Source organism: Dama dama, chromosome 18, assembly GCF_033118175.1.
Source record: "Dama dama isolate Ldn47 chromosome 18, ASM3311817v1, whole genome shotgun sequence".
Lineage (NCBI taxonomy): Eukaryota > Metazoa > Chordata > Mammalia > Artiodactyla > Cervidae > Dama > Dama dama.
Genome location: NC_083698.1, coordinates 99,830,834 through 99,843,665, shown reverse-complemented (window position 1 = coordinate 99,843,665; position 12,832 = coordinate 99,830,834). Strand labels below are relative to the sequence as shown.

General features: G+C 40.5%; 1 protein-coding gene across 5 annotated transcripts in view; it reads right to left on the bottom strand.

The window, feature by feature from the left end:
* AGK (acylglycerol kinase) overlaps nucleotides 1-12,832 on the bottom strand; it is an 87,687-nt gene that overhangs the window by 16,940 nt on the left and 57,915 nt on the right. For all 5 annotated transcript variants that reach the window (XM_061165944.1, XM_061165948.1, XM_061165945.1 and 2 more), the window contains one exon: nucleotides 1,777-1,856. In XM_061165944.1, coding sequence (XP_061021927.1) covers nucleotides 1,777-1,856 — 80 coding nt within the window. The remainder of the gene's footprint in view (nucleotides 1-1,776; nucleotides 1,857-12,832) is intronic.

Below are 12,832 nucleotides of genomic sequence, written 5' to 3'. Positions count from 1 at the left end.
GGAGTGGGTTGCCATTTCAGAGCAAAGGCATAGAACTTGGTAATTAGGGATGATGATGGATTAAGTTGGTCTTGAACACCAGAATATGGAGTTTAGCCATCCAATGAGCAGAGCAGAACCATTCTAACTATTATCCCAGTAAGCACCACAAGGCTATTAATGACGGCTTTGATCATCTCATGTTTTTGTTTCTGTTACTCTGTTTGAAAGCTTACTCGATGCTTTGCTTCTTTTCCCGGGTAGCCAGACAGAAACACAACCCAGCCAAGGCAGTTTATTTCCAAACTGATTTAGAAATAAATAAATAACTTTATTCTGAACTGACACTGTGCAAGGCCAGCTAGGAAATGGCTTCTTGCACCCCCAGTTTCTCCCGTAACACACATGGCGACTCAGTGGATGGTTCTAGTCCAGGTACAACAGCAGCCAGCATTTACAAATTCCATGCTCAGAAATCAAACAGAATATGGGCCTGTGTGTGATATTCCTCAAGAGCTGACCTATGCTTGTGCTCAATACACTTAGAAAGCAATGTAGGACTTCCCCAGCGGTCCAGTGGTTAGGACTCTGCACTTCTACTGCAGGGGGCATGGGCTCCATCCCTGGTCAGGGAGCCCAACATGGTCAGGGAAGATCCCACATAGCACATCGTGTGGCCACAAAAAAAGAAAGAGCAATTTGCTCTCATCAGACTTTCTCAGGGGAAACTAAGCAATTCCTCTTGGTAAACTGCTGGCATGTGCGATTACAGATCAGATACAAAATGACTTGCAGAATGAAGATAACCATGCACACTTGCAAACAAAAGAACGCAGTGGGTGATGTAACTCAGTGGTCTCTCTCCTTTGACAGTCCACTGTCAGGAACGTCATTAGGAGGAATAACCATGTGGGACAAATGAGAGGAATTTCTGTAAAGAAAATGTGGCGAGAATGCCTACAAAGTGAAAGCGAGCTTTCTTGATAAAAGCTGTGTGCGAGATCAATCATCACTCATTTACACTACACTCAAAACATAAGTGTGTTGTCAAGAAGAGGTAAAGAAAGAAAATAACGCCCACCAGCCAGGAGCGAACCTCTCGCCCTGTCTCCTCCAGCCCCACCTCAGGAAGCCTTGCCCACGCGGCCTCTCCATAGCAGACAGCAGAGGGCACACCCTCTTTCCGAGCTGGCAGTTTTATGCTCCACATTGAATCCTCCAAAAATAAGCAGGTTGCCATGAAAAGCCACCAGCAGCCCTCTCATCGCCTCCTCCGCAGGCCTGTTTCTTCCACCTTCCAGCATTCCCAGGTCTCTGCCCTTTTCCCTCCTCTGAAGGAGGCGGCCTGGGGTCGGTGAATCCGCTAGGCCTTCAGAAAGAACACCTCTTGGGGGAAAGGGGGCCTTCCAACCAGGGCTGTCAGAGCTCCAGGAGGCTGCTGCCCCAGTGGTACCTTGCACTTGGTACCCAGCTAAGCAGGCAGTGGGAGGAGACAACACCAGTGCCCCTCTGGTCCAGCTGAGCCGCGCCCCCCCACCCCCGGTCAAATGCAATGTCTAGAAAGAGAGGTGGACACTGCTCATCCTGAGCTACCACTCAGCCAGTGTGGAGGAAGCTGGGACTTCCCCCAGCCTCTCTGCACACAGAATGTAAACTTCACTTCTGTTATTCATACATAATTCAACCACCGGGCCCACCGCATGTACTCTGAGATCACTGTATACTGAAACCTCAAAGACAGGGACACAGTAAGAAGGTGTTTAAAAACCACCACTGGTTAACCCAGCGCCCTTCTACCTGCTAACTGAGACGCCGGCATCTCGGAAGGATCCCCATCGAAGGCCGGTGAGTGCAAACACAGGCTGTTCCTTTTCACCCTGGAAGTTAAATACATTTCACTTAAATTTATGACAATAACCTGGAACTCTCTACAGGTAAGTAGCCAGCAAATGTTCATGGCCTATGTTTCATCAAAACAAAATTCCAAAAGGGATGTTCCAAATTTAAGAAATGAACTCTTTTGAGTGCTCAGTAAAAGTACTGAAATAAAATGAAACTAACGTTCATGTATTAGGCCTCATGAATTTGCTGGCAAGAAAACATGGTATCATACTTCGGACTGTAATCACTATGCTGACTCTTGGACCAATTAGTCAGGTCAGCCAGAATTTCTCTCACTTGTTCAAGGTAACTTAAACCTGTGTTCTCTATGGAGGGCCAAGAGTTGTCAAGCAAGATCATCAGAGTTCTGGTATGTACTCCAGAATGTTTCACCTGAGTCTCTGAAGATACAGCCAGGTATTTGTCATAACAAACCAGGAAGCAAAGTGATTCGGGTTTAATTCAGTGCTTTATGGCCAAATACTGCATATTAAAATCACCGAATTCTAATAAATCAGTGAGTTTGGCAATAGCTATTATAGCAAGTAAACATTAACAATGCCACTGCCTCCAAGAGTTTATACTCCATGCTGGGCTTTTTTCTAGATGAAAATATACACACCTGAATTCTGAAAGGGACATTCCCTATAGCTCAGAATTGCAGCAAAAGCCCAAAGGTACCCCCACATTCTAAGGAGAGCTGCCAATTGCTAGACACAACTCCACAGAATCTGCTAACCGTGCACAGAGCCAGGTCAGTTTCCAGGGTGCCATCATTAGAACCAGTGTAAGCAGATGATTAGGAACTAGAAGGGACTCTTGGCACTCTAAGTTGCTAGCCGAGAGAAAGTGTCTAAGTCTTCTTAGGAGAGGACGTCTGTTCCATTTTCACTCCTGTTCCCACTATGCTGAAACAAGCGAGGGTCTTCTAGGAGAACCATACACAAATAGGACCAGCCTACAAGGAAAAGACACTGGCCTCTCACTCCTCGCTTGTCTATCCATTGAAGCAGACTTGCTTTTCTGCTCTCTGTACCTGGTTGAGCAAGAGAAGAAACAGTAGAGCAAAGACAGAAATAGTAGAGCAAAGAGGTGATGGTAAGATTAAGTCGTGACAGGCAAGGCAAGGATGTATTAGTCTCCTGTGTGCCAAGTGTGTACTGTGGAAGATAGCAGGGCCTGAGTCTTTCTCACTCTATTAATCATTCATTTAATAATTTTTTCCATGAATCATTAAGGATATTTATAGTATACATTAGGAACTAGCAATAAAAAATGTCTGTCCTCAAAAAGCTCAAGGTATAGTGAGGGGATAGACAGACAGACAATACGAACATGCAGTCGGTCCAAAGAATAGAGATGTGTACCAAGTAATTTGAAAGTGCAGAGTAGGTGCAACTTATGATGAGTGAGGGAACAGGGAGACAGATGGCCAGGGAAAACATAAGTTCTAAGACAAACCATATATTTTAAAGAATAACGTAAAATCTGAACAGCCTGATGCCTAGTTAGAAGGCTGAATCAGTAGAAACCTCTCACCAAACAAAAATCCAGGACCAGACAGTTTCACTGGTAAATTTCATCAAATACTCAAAGGAGAATTAACATGAATCCTTCTCCTACTCTCCCAAAAAACAGGAGGATTTCTTCCAAACTGACCTTATGAGGCCAGTATTACCTTGATACCAACATCAGACAAGGACAACACAAGAAAATTAAAAGCCAATATTCCTGACAAATATAGATGCAAAAACCCAAAACAAAATATTAGCAAACCAAATTCAACCATACATTAAAGGGATCAGACACCATAATGAAGTAAGATTTATTCCATGGGTGCAAGGATGGCTCAACATCTTAAAATCAGTCAATGGGATCTGACACATTGACACAAAGAAGGGTGAAAATCATATGTTCACCTCACTAGATGTAGAAAAAGTATGTGATAAAATTCAACATTAGTAATTAATGATAAAAAGAAAACAAACCTCTCAATAAAGTGGCTATAAGGGGAACACACTTAAGTATGGGATAAAATTCAACAATGATTTATGATAAAAAAAAAAAAACTCTCAATAAAGTGGGTATAAAGGGAACACACTTCAACATAATAGAGGCCATATATGACAAGACCACAGTTAACATCCTATTCAACAGTAAACAGCTGAAACCCTTTTGTCTAAGATCTTGAACAGGAAAGACAAGGATGTCTACCCTCACCACTTTTATTCAGCATAGTATTGGAAGTCTTAGCCAGAGCAATTAGGCAAGAACAAGAAATAAAGACATCCAATTGGAAAGGAAGAAGAAAAACTATCACTGTTTGTATATGACATGAGAGAAGTAAGAAACAAATTCAGTAAAGTTGCAGGATACAAAATCAACACACAAAAACCTGTAACATTTCTATGCACTAATAACAAAACATCAGAAAGAGAATAAAGAAAACAATCCTATTTACAGTTGCATGAAAAAGAATAAAGTATCCAGGAATAAATTTAACCAAGGAGGTGAAATTTGAAAACTACATGGCATTAATGAAAGAAGCTGAAAGTGACACAAACAAATGAGAAGATACTCTGTGATCCTGGATTGAAAAAATTATTGATGTTCAAATGTCCATACTACCCAAAGCAATCTACAGATTCAATGTAATCCCTATCAAAATTCCAATGACATTTTCAAAGAAACAGAATAATCCTAAAATTTTCATGGAACCACACACACACACACACACACACACACAAATGCAAACAGCCAAAGCAATCCTGAGGAAGAAGAACAAAGCTGGAGGCATTACAATTCTGGTTTCAAACTATATTACAAAATTGTAATGATTAAAACTGCATGGCATTTGCATAAAACCAGACACAAAAATCAGTAGAACAGAGAGCCCAGAAATAAACCCACACATATATAGTCAATTAACCTATGACAAAGGAGCCAAGAATATACAATGAGGAAGGGACAATGTCTTCAGTAAATGACACTAGGGAAACTGGCAGTCATATGCAAAAGAATGAAACCGGGCCATTAGCTTATACCATATACGAAGATTAACTCAAAATGGATTAAAGACCTGAAACAGAAGACCTGAAACAATAAATTCCTGTAAGAAAATGTAGAGGGTAAGCTTCTTGACGTAAGTCTTGGCAATGATTTCTGAATCTGACACCAAAAGCAAAAGCAACAAAAGCAAAAATAAATAAGTGGGGCTACATCATACTAAAAAGCATCTGTATAGCAAAGGAAATAAATCATCAACAAAATGAAAAGGTAACCAAATGATTGAGAGAAAATGTTTGCAAATCACATATCTGATAAGGGGTTAATATCCAAAATATATAAAGAACTCATACAACTCAATAGAAAAAAAGAAGCAATCCAATTGAAAAATGGGCAAAGCATAGGAACAGACATACTGATGGCCAATAGGATGCCCAGCATCATTAACCAGAAAAAGCAAATCAAACACAGTGAGATAACACCTCACATCTATTGGAAAGGCTATTATCAAAAAGATAACAAAACAAATGCTATTAAGAATGTGAAGGAAAGGGAACCTTTGTGAATGCTGATGGGAATGTAAATTTGTGCATCCACTATGGAAAACAGTAGGGAAGTTCCTCAAAGAATTAAAAATAGAACTATCATGTGACCAAGCAAATCCACTTCTAGGTATTTATCCAAAAACAAAGCACCAATTCAAAAGATATACATACCCGATGCTCACTGCAGCATCATTAACAATAGCCAAGACACACAAACAACTTAAGTGTCCATTGACAGATGAATGGATTAAACTGTGGCACGTGCACACACACACGTGCAGACATGCTCATTATTATTATTCAGTCAGAAAATAAGGAATGAAATCTTGCCATTTGGGATAACATGGATGGACCCTGAGGGCATTAGGCTAATGAAGTAAGTCAGAGGAAGAAAAATACTGTATGATCTCTCTTACATGTGGAATCATTAAAAAAAAAACACAAAAACCTAACAACTACAAAAAAAAAAACAAGCTCATAGATGATACAGAAAGCAGACTGGTGGTTCACACAGGCAGGAAGTAGTGGGTGGGAAGTTTTTTTTAATGCAATGTATCTATATTTTTTGATTCAGCATATATACATGTGTATATCTGCATATACATCTATATCTATATGAACCCTGGATTATTTTATCGATTCATTATAATTTTTGCAGATATACGCAGGAGGTTCTCAACAGTGACCTAAGCACTATATAGGATTGAAAGAGAATGAACAAGGCTGAATCATACAGTATTGGGACTAGGGAAGATGCATGCTAATTAAAAACAGAGAAAGAAACCAGGTCCCTCAACTGAGGAAGAACACTAGATTACAATATAATAAGTGCATACCACAGTGATCTCACCAGTCCTTCTCCTAAAAGGAATTAAAAAAAAAAAAAAAAAGAACCTGGATTAGGGAGGTTGGAGAAAAGAGGAGAGAGAAAGGAAAGACAAACAAGAGGAGAAAGAGTGTTCCAGCCTAAGGGAGAGAAACAACACTACATGAACAGTATGCTGTATCCATGGGAACATTTCCCAAATGTCTTTTAAGATCTTAAATGTTACATCTGATGATGTTTGATGTCAGAAGATTCCACGTTGAAACAGGCTGGGAAATAGCAAACGCATTTGGCTTGAAACAAGTTATGTTGACTGCAGTTCTTCTTAGAGTCTTTCATATGTTAATGTACATTATAAATTTCCAAGAGGAGAAATATAATATACAGTTTTCCTGAATCATTTGTGCAGCCCTCTCTGGAAAGACATCCTGCATAAGTATAATATATTCCTTGGGGAAATGCTATTCTAAAGCATGTAGAGAGGCAAGCAGTTCTGAGATAAGTACTCAAGATTTCCTGACTGGTGCTCTAAAACCACTTTCCCTTTCTTCATGTAGGGGGAAGAATTTGGGGACTATTCTGTTAAGACTACCTGAAAAGCCTTGTAACCTTGAGGTTGCACAGACCTGAGCTGCTATTCTAGCAAGTGGTATAAAGGGCTCTGAACAATAGGAAAGGAGTGTGAAGAGTCTAGAGCAACAGACGGGTACAGAGCCTTCAGGATTAGAAGGGGTCTGAGGGTCAGTAGTGAAGAGACTGGTCCCAGTTAGAGGTCACATGAGTCCAGGAAAAACAAGCAAGGTCAGATGCATAGCGTGGAAGCCAACAGACAAAGTATCACTGTATCTGAGGTCAGTGAGGCTGATAGACTATGAGACGGAGAGGTCACAGAACAAGAATGGATACAGAAAGATGGTGCAGAGCCAGACCTTAGCAGCAGAAGAGACACGCTGCACCAAGTCAGAGGCTCCCCTGGACAGACTGACTCTCTGGGTGGAATGGCTTTGTGCTCTGCAGAGGAAAGTAACTGGGAGAGCTGGCTGGAACAGAACAGTGAAAAGAAAACAATCCCGGTCAACCAGACAGCTGCCTGATCTAGGAATCTTAGGGATTTTAGATGAAGAAAAAAGAAGCAAGGCAAAGAAAGTGAAAGTGGCTCAGTCGTGTCCGACCCCATGGACTATACAGCCCATGGAATTCTCCAGGCCAGAATACTGGAGTGAGTAGCCTTTCCCTTCTCCCAACCCAGGGATGGAACCGGGGTCTCCCACATTGCAGGTGGATTCTTTACCAACTGAGCCATCAGGGAAGCCCAAGGTAGAAGGAGCTCTAAAGCAGCCCTAAGGATCATCACATGAGAAGGATCTGAGCTGGGGCTTTCACAGAAGGAAGCCATGTGATAAGCCAGGAATGACAGAGTGGGGAGGGTGGGGAGCTCCTCACTTCTTACCACCTGTCCCACCCTCCTCATTTGGTTCTGGGTTGGCAGAGTCTGAGTCCAACCAAAAGACCAGAAATAAAGAACCAAAAAGAATTCCATAAAACTTTCCAGTAGTTACTTTAAAGTCCATTTCAAGGCACTGTAGATATATCTATGTGGGACAGGAAAACAGTGATCCCCCCTGGACAAAGCACTGAAGGAAAAAGCAAAGGCCCATAAGACAGAAAACCCTCATTCTGTCACCAGCACAGCTAGTCTATGATTAGATAACCCTTTATTTCTTAATCTGTCCCATGAAGACACTAATACACATCTTGCCTCTCTCACTGAGTTAGAGGCCCTAAGGAGATGTGAATTCACACTCTACAATGAAAATACAAAGCACTATTAGAACTTCTAAGGGCCATTTCTTTTATCTTTGGAGAATCTTCCATTATATGTTTAACTGTTTCAGTTTGTATTTTAAAAGAAGAGCAATCTGGTATCAGGCTTCATCTATAATGCTTTCCAGCATTTTGAAGGCAATTTCCAGAAAGAAAGAAAAAAGAAAAAGACAAATTCAGCCTTGCTGGGTGCCTCAGAAACCACAGCAGGGGCTACTATACTTTGTTTTCTAGGAATTGATTTTAAAAGTTTTCTGCTTCCTGAGGTGTGTTACCAATATGTGGTAAATTTGACTCTGGTTTTATCAATTCACAGAATTGGTATATTTGAAAGAAAAAGATAAAGGAGATAAGACATTTAAATGCAAGCACAGTCAAGAATTTCCAGTTAAATCCTAATTATTTCAGAATGTATAACTTCTCACACATAAATGAGAAGCAGTAACTCACTCAGTTATTAAGTAACTCACTCAGTTATTAAGACCCTGATTCATTCCTGTGATAGTAACAATATTTTAGAATAATATCTTCATATATGCTGATCTGTAGTTTCCTTTTCTAGCCTAACATTTCAGTACCTTTTGTGAAAACAATTAAGCTTTATTAGATGCTAAAGACTCAATTGCAACTTAAATCACTTTTACCCTGACCAGCAAGGTCATGGTGGAGAGGCAGATGTCACTGCATAAAGAACAAGGAAAATAAAAGGAAAACAGACTGCAAGCTCACAGGTTCATCAACTGTAAACAAGCAAGTAACACACGCTATACAACAAGAGTGACATTTTAGGATTGAAGCCTGGAATCGTGACACAGTGTGGGGCCTTCTACAGAAGAAGATACTTGGAAACTTGCATGAATATAAAATGTGCATAACCTTTGGAGGACAACCTGAATATAGCTGGTACATTTTTAAAGCCAAATCTGAGTAAAGTATGAGGGATTCACTTGTTTACAGGATTATTTGGCGGGGGGTGGGGGGATGGGGAGAAATATAGATGACAAAGGAACAGATACTTAACTGCTATCAAGCGAGAGTATCTTTTCCTTTTCAATTTCCAGGAATTGAACCCTTTATATAAGATTCTAATCAAGAATCTGGAATAGCTGTTGGGGCTTCTTCCCTCCAAAATTTTACCTTTGGTAAGATGTCAAACCAAAAAACATTTTATATGTGCAATGAACACCATTTTTACCTCACACTCAGCTTCACCATGCCAACATTTCCTCATATTAGCTTTATCTGTGTGTGTACAGTTTGTAGAATTGTTAAATCATTTGCAAATAAACTGCAGACTTCATGACATTTCACTCAAAAAATGTCAGCATGCATCTAAGAACAAGGACATATACAGACATAACCATAACACCATGGCACCATATATCATCCACATTAAAATATCTCTGGTATCTTTTATAGCTGACTCTAATTTTTCATTTTTCTAATCCAAGATCTCATATCTTAATTATGATAATTTTTTAGTTTTCCTTAACTGCTCAAGATTAAATCTTCTAGAAGATTTCATGACACTGATATTTTTGAAGAAGCCAAATCAGTGGTTGCTTTTAGAATGTCCTACAACTTGGATTTGATTGTTTTCTCAAGATTAGAGTCAATCAGATTAAGATTAATGTTTTGGGCAAGACACTACATAGGATGCTGTGTCCTTCTCAATGTATCATATCAGGAGGCAGACAAGTTCATCCGTCCCATTACTGGTGATGCTGTTTGATCACTTGGATAAGGTGATGTATGCTAGATCTCTCTATGATAAAGGTGTTTTTTCCCTTTGTAATGATTAAGCACAGAAATTTGGCATAATTTGAGACTGTGTGGATATTTGTTTCTCAACGACCTTTCATTCAATGTATGCAGCATCCACTGATGATCTCTGCTTGAATTACTTCATTACTTCATTAGTGACTGCCAAATGGTAATTCTCTAACTCTGTCATAACTTACACAACTTGGTGATTCTTCTATAATATGACTGTAGATTCAGGATTCATCATTTTTAATGTATTATAATCCACTAGCATTACTCTTTTTGAAGTTCAAATTGCCCCCAAAATGGCTAGTAGGATACCATCAAATAGCTGATAAAAGAAGAGAAGTGAAAGGCAAAGGAGAAAAGGAAAGATATACCCATTTGAATGCAGAGTTCCAAAGAACAGCCAAGGAGAGATAAGAAAGCCTTCCTCAGGGATCAATGCAAAGAAATAGAGGAAAACAATAAAATAGGAAAGACTAGAGATCTCCTAAAGAAAATTAGAGATACCAAGGGAATATTTCATGCAAAGATGGGCACAAAAAAGGACAGAAAAGGTATGGACCTAACAGAAGCAGAAGATATCAAGAGGTGGCAAGAATACACAGAAGAACTATACAAAAAAGATCTTAAAGACCCAGATAACCATGATGATGTGATCTCTCACCTAGAGCCAGACATCCTGGAGTATGAAGTCAAGTGGGCCTTAGGAAGCATTACTATGAACAAAGCTAGTGGAGGTAATGGAATTCCAGCTGAGCCGTTGCAAATCCTAAAAGATGATGCTGTGAAAGTGCTGCACTCGGTATGCCAGCAAAGCCACTGCTGTTTTCCAAATTTGGCCACAACAGTGGCCACAGGCCTGAAAAAGGTCAGTTTTCATTCCAATCCAAAAGAAAGGCAATGCCAAAGAATGTTCAAATTACCACACAACTGCACTCATCTCACACACTAGCAGAAAGTAAGTAAAGTTGCTCAGTCGTGTCCAACTCTTTGCGACCCCATGGACTGTAGCCTACCAGGATCCTCTGTCCACGGGATTTTTCCAGGCAAGAGTACTGGAGTGGGTTGCCATTTCCTTCTCCAGGGGATCTTCCCGACTCAGGGATCGAGCCCGGGTCTCCAGCATTGCAGACCAACGCTTTACCGTCTGAGCCACCAGGGAAGCCCAAAGCAAAGTAATGCTAAAAATTCTCCAAGCTAGGCTTCAACAGTACATGAGCCAAGAACGTTGAGAGGTTCAAGCTGGATTTAGAAAAGGCAGAGGAACCAGAGATCAAAGTGCCAACATCCACTGAATCACAGAGAAAGCAAAGAGAGTTCCAGAAAAACATCTATTTCTGCTTTATTGACTACGCCAAAGCCTTTAACTGTGTGGATCACAACAAACTGTGGAAAATTCTTCAAGAGATGGGAATACCAGACCATCTGACCTGCCTCTTGAGAGATCTGTATGCAGGTCAAGAAGCAACAATTAGAACCAAACATGGAACAATGGACTGGTTCTGAACTGAGGAAGGAGTATGTCAAGGCTGTATACTGTCACCCTGCTTATTTAACTTACGTATATGCAGGGTACATCATGAGAAATGCTGAACTGGATGAAGCACAAGCTGGAATCAAGATTGCTGAGAGAAATATCAATAACCTCAGATATGCAGATGACACCACCCTTACGGCAGAAAGCAAAGAGGAACTAAAGAGCCTCTTGATGAAAGAGAGTGAAAAAGCTGGCTTAAATCTCAACATTCAAAAAACAAAAATCATGACACCCACTCCCATCACTCCATGGTAAATAGATGGGGAAACAATGGAAATAGTGACAGACTTTAGGGCTCAAAAATCACTGCAGATGGTGTCTGCAGCCATGAAATTAAAATACAATTGCTCCTTGGAAAAAAACTTTGACAAACCTCAACAGCATATTAAAAAGCAGACATTACTTTGCTGACAAAGGTCCATACAGTCAAAGCTGTAATTTTTCAAGTAGTTAAGTATGGATGCAAGATTTGGACCATAATGAAGGCTGAGCACCAAAGAATTGATGCTTTTGAACTGTGGTGTTGGAGAAGACTCTTGAGAGTCTTGAACTCTCAAGACCCTTGAGCTGAAAGATCAAACCAGTCAGTACTAAAGGAAATCAGTCCTAAATAGTCATTGGAAGGACTGATGCTAAAGCTCCAGTACTTTGGCCACCTGATACGGTGAGCCAACTCATTGGAAAAGACCTTGATGCTGAGAAAGATTGAAGGCAGAAGGAGAAGGGGACGACAGTGAACAAAATGGTTGGAGGGCATCACCACCTCAATGGACATCAGTTTGAGCAAGCTCTGGGAGACAGTGAGGGACCCAGAAGCCTAGCGTGCTGCAGTCCATGGGGTCACAAAGAGTTGGACAACTGAGTGAATAACAATGAAGGATACCATCAGGCTGGCTCCTATGTCATTTCAGTGTTGTCCCCATGAGTTTTTGAGTAGTTCTTTCCTTGTTCCTGCCCTGCCACTGAAAGACATCTCTGCATAGAGTACTGGTAAGTTTTATTAGGGAAAGTACTTAGAGACTGAAATCTGGGTGCCAGGTATGCTCACTGCTGTTTGGTGTCACTGTCTTAAGTCCCTTCAGTGGGCAGAGCCAGCAAATGTATTTCTAGAATAATTTATGAGTTCACCTACAAATCACTAAGAAAATGTTAGGCCACCCAAAAGAAGATATAGGAAGCAACGGAAAACATTGTTCCCACCCTAAAGCTGAGAAAAAGCCTGATAATCTACAGAATCATAATTTTTCTTCAGCTCTTCAGAGAGCTGAGAATACAAGAAAACAAAATAACCTGAATTCCCAACAGAAGGCCCTCCAGAGGACAGAAGGGTCATGAGAAGGGTTCTGCCCATGGCAGAACATGAGATTAGGAGATAGCCACTATATAAACACAAAAGATGAAGCCAGGTGCTGTCCCGAGTGCTTTTATTAGCTCTTTCAGTACTCAAAACCACCAGGTAAGATA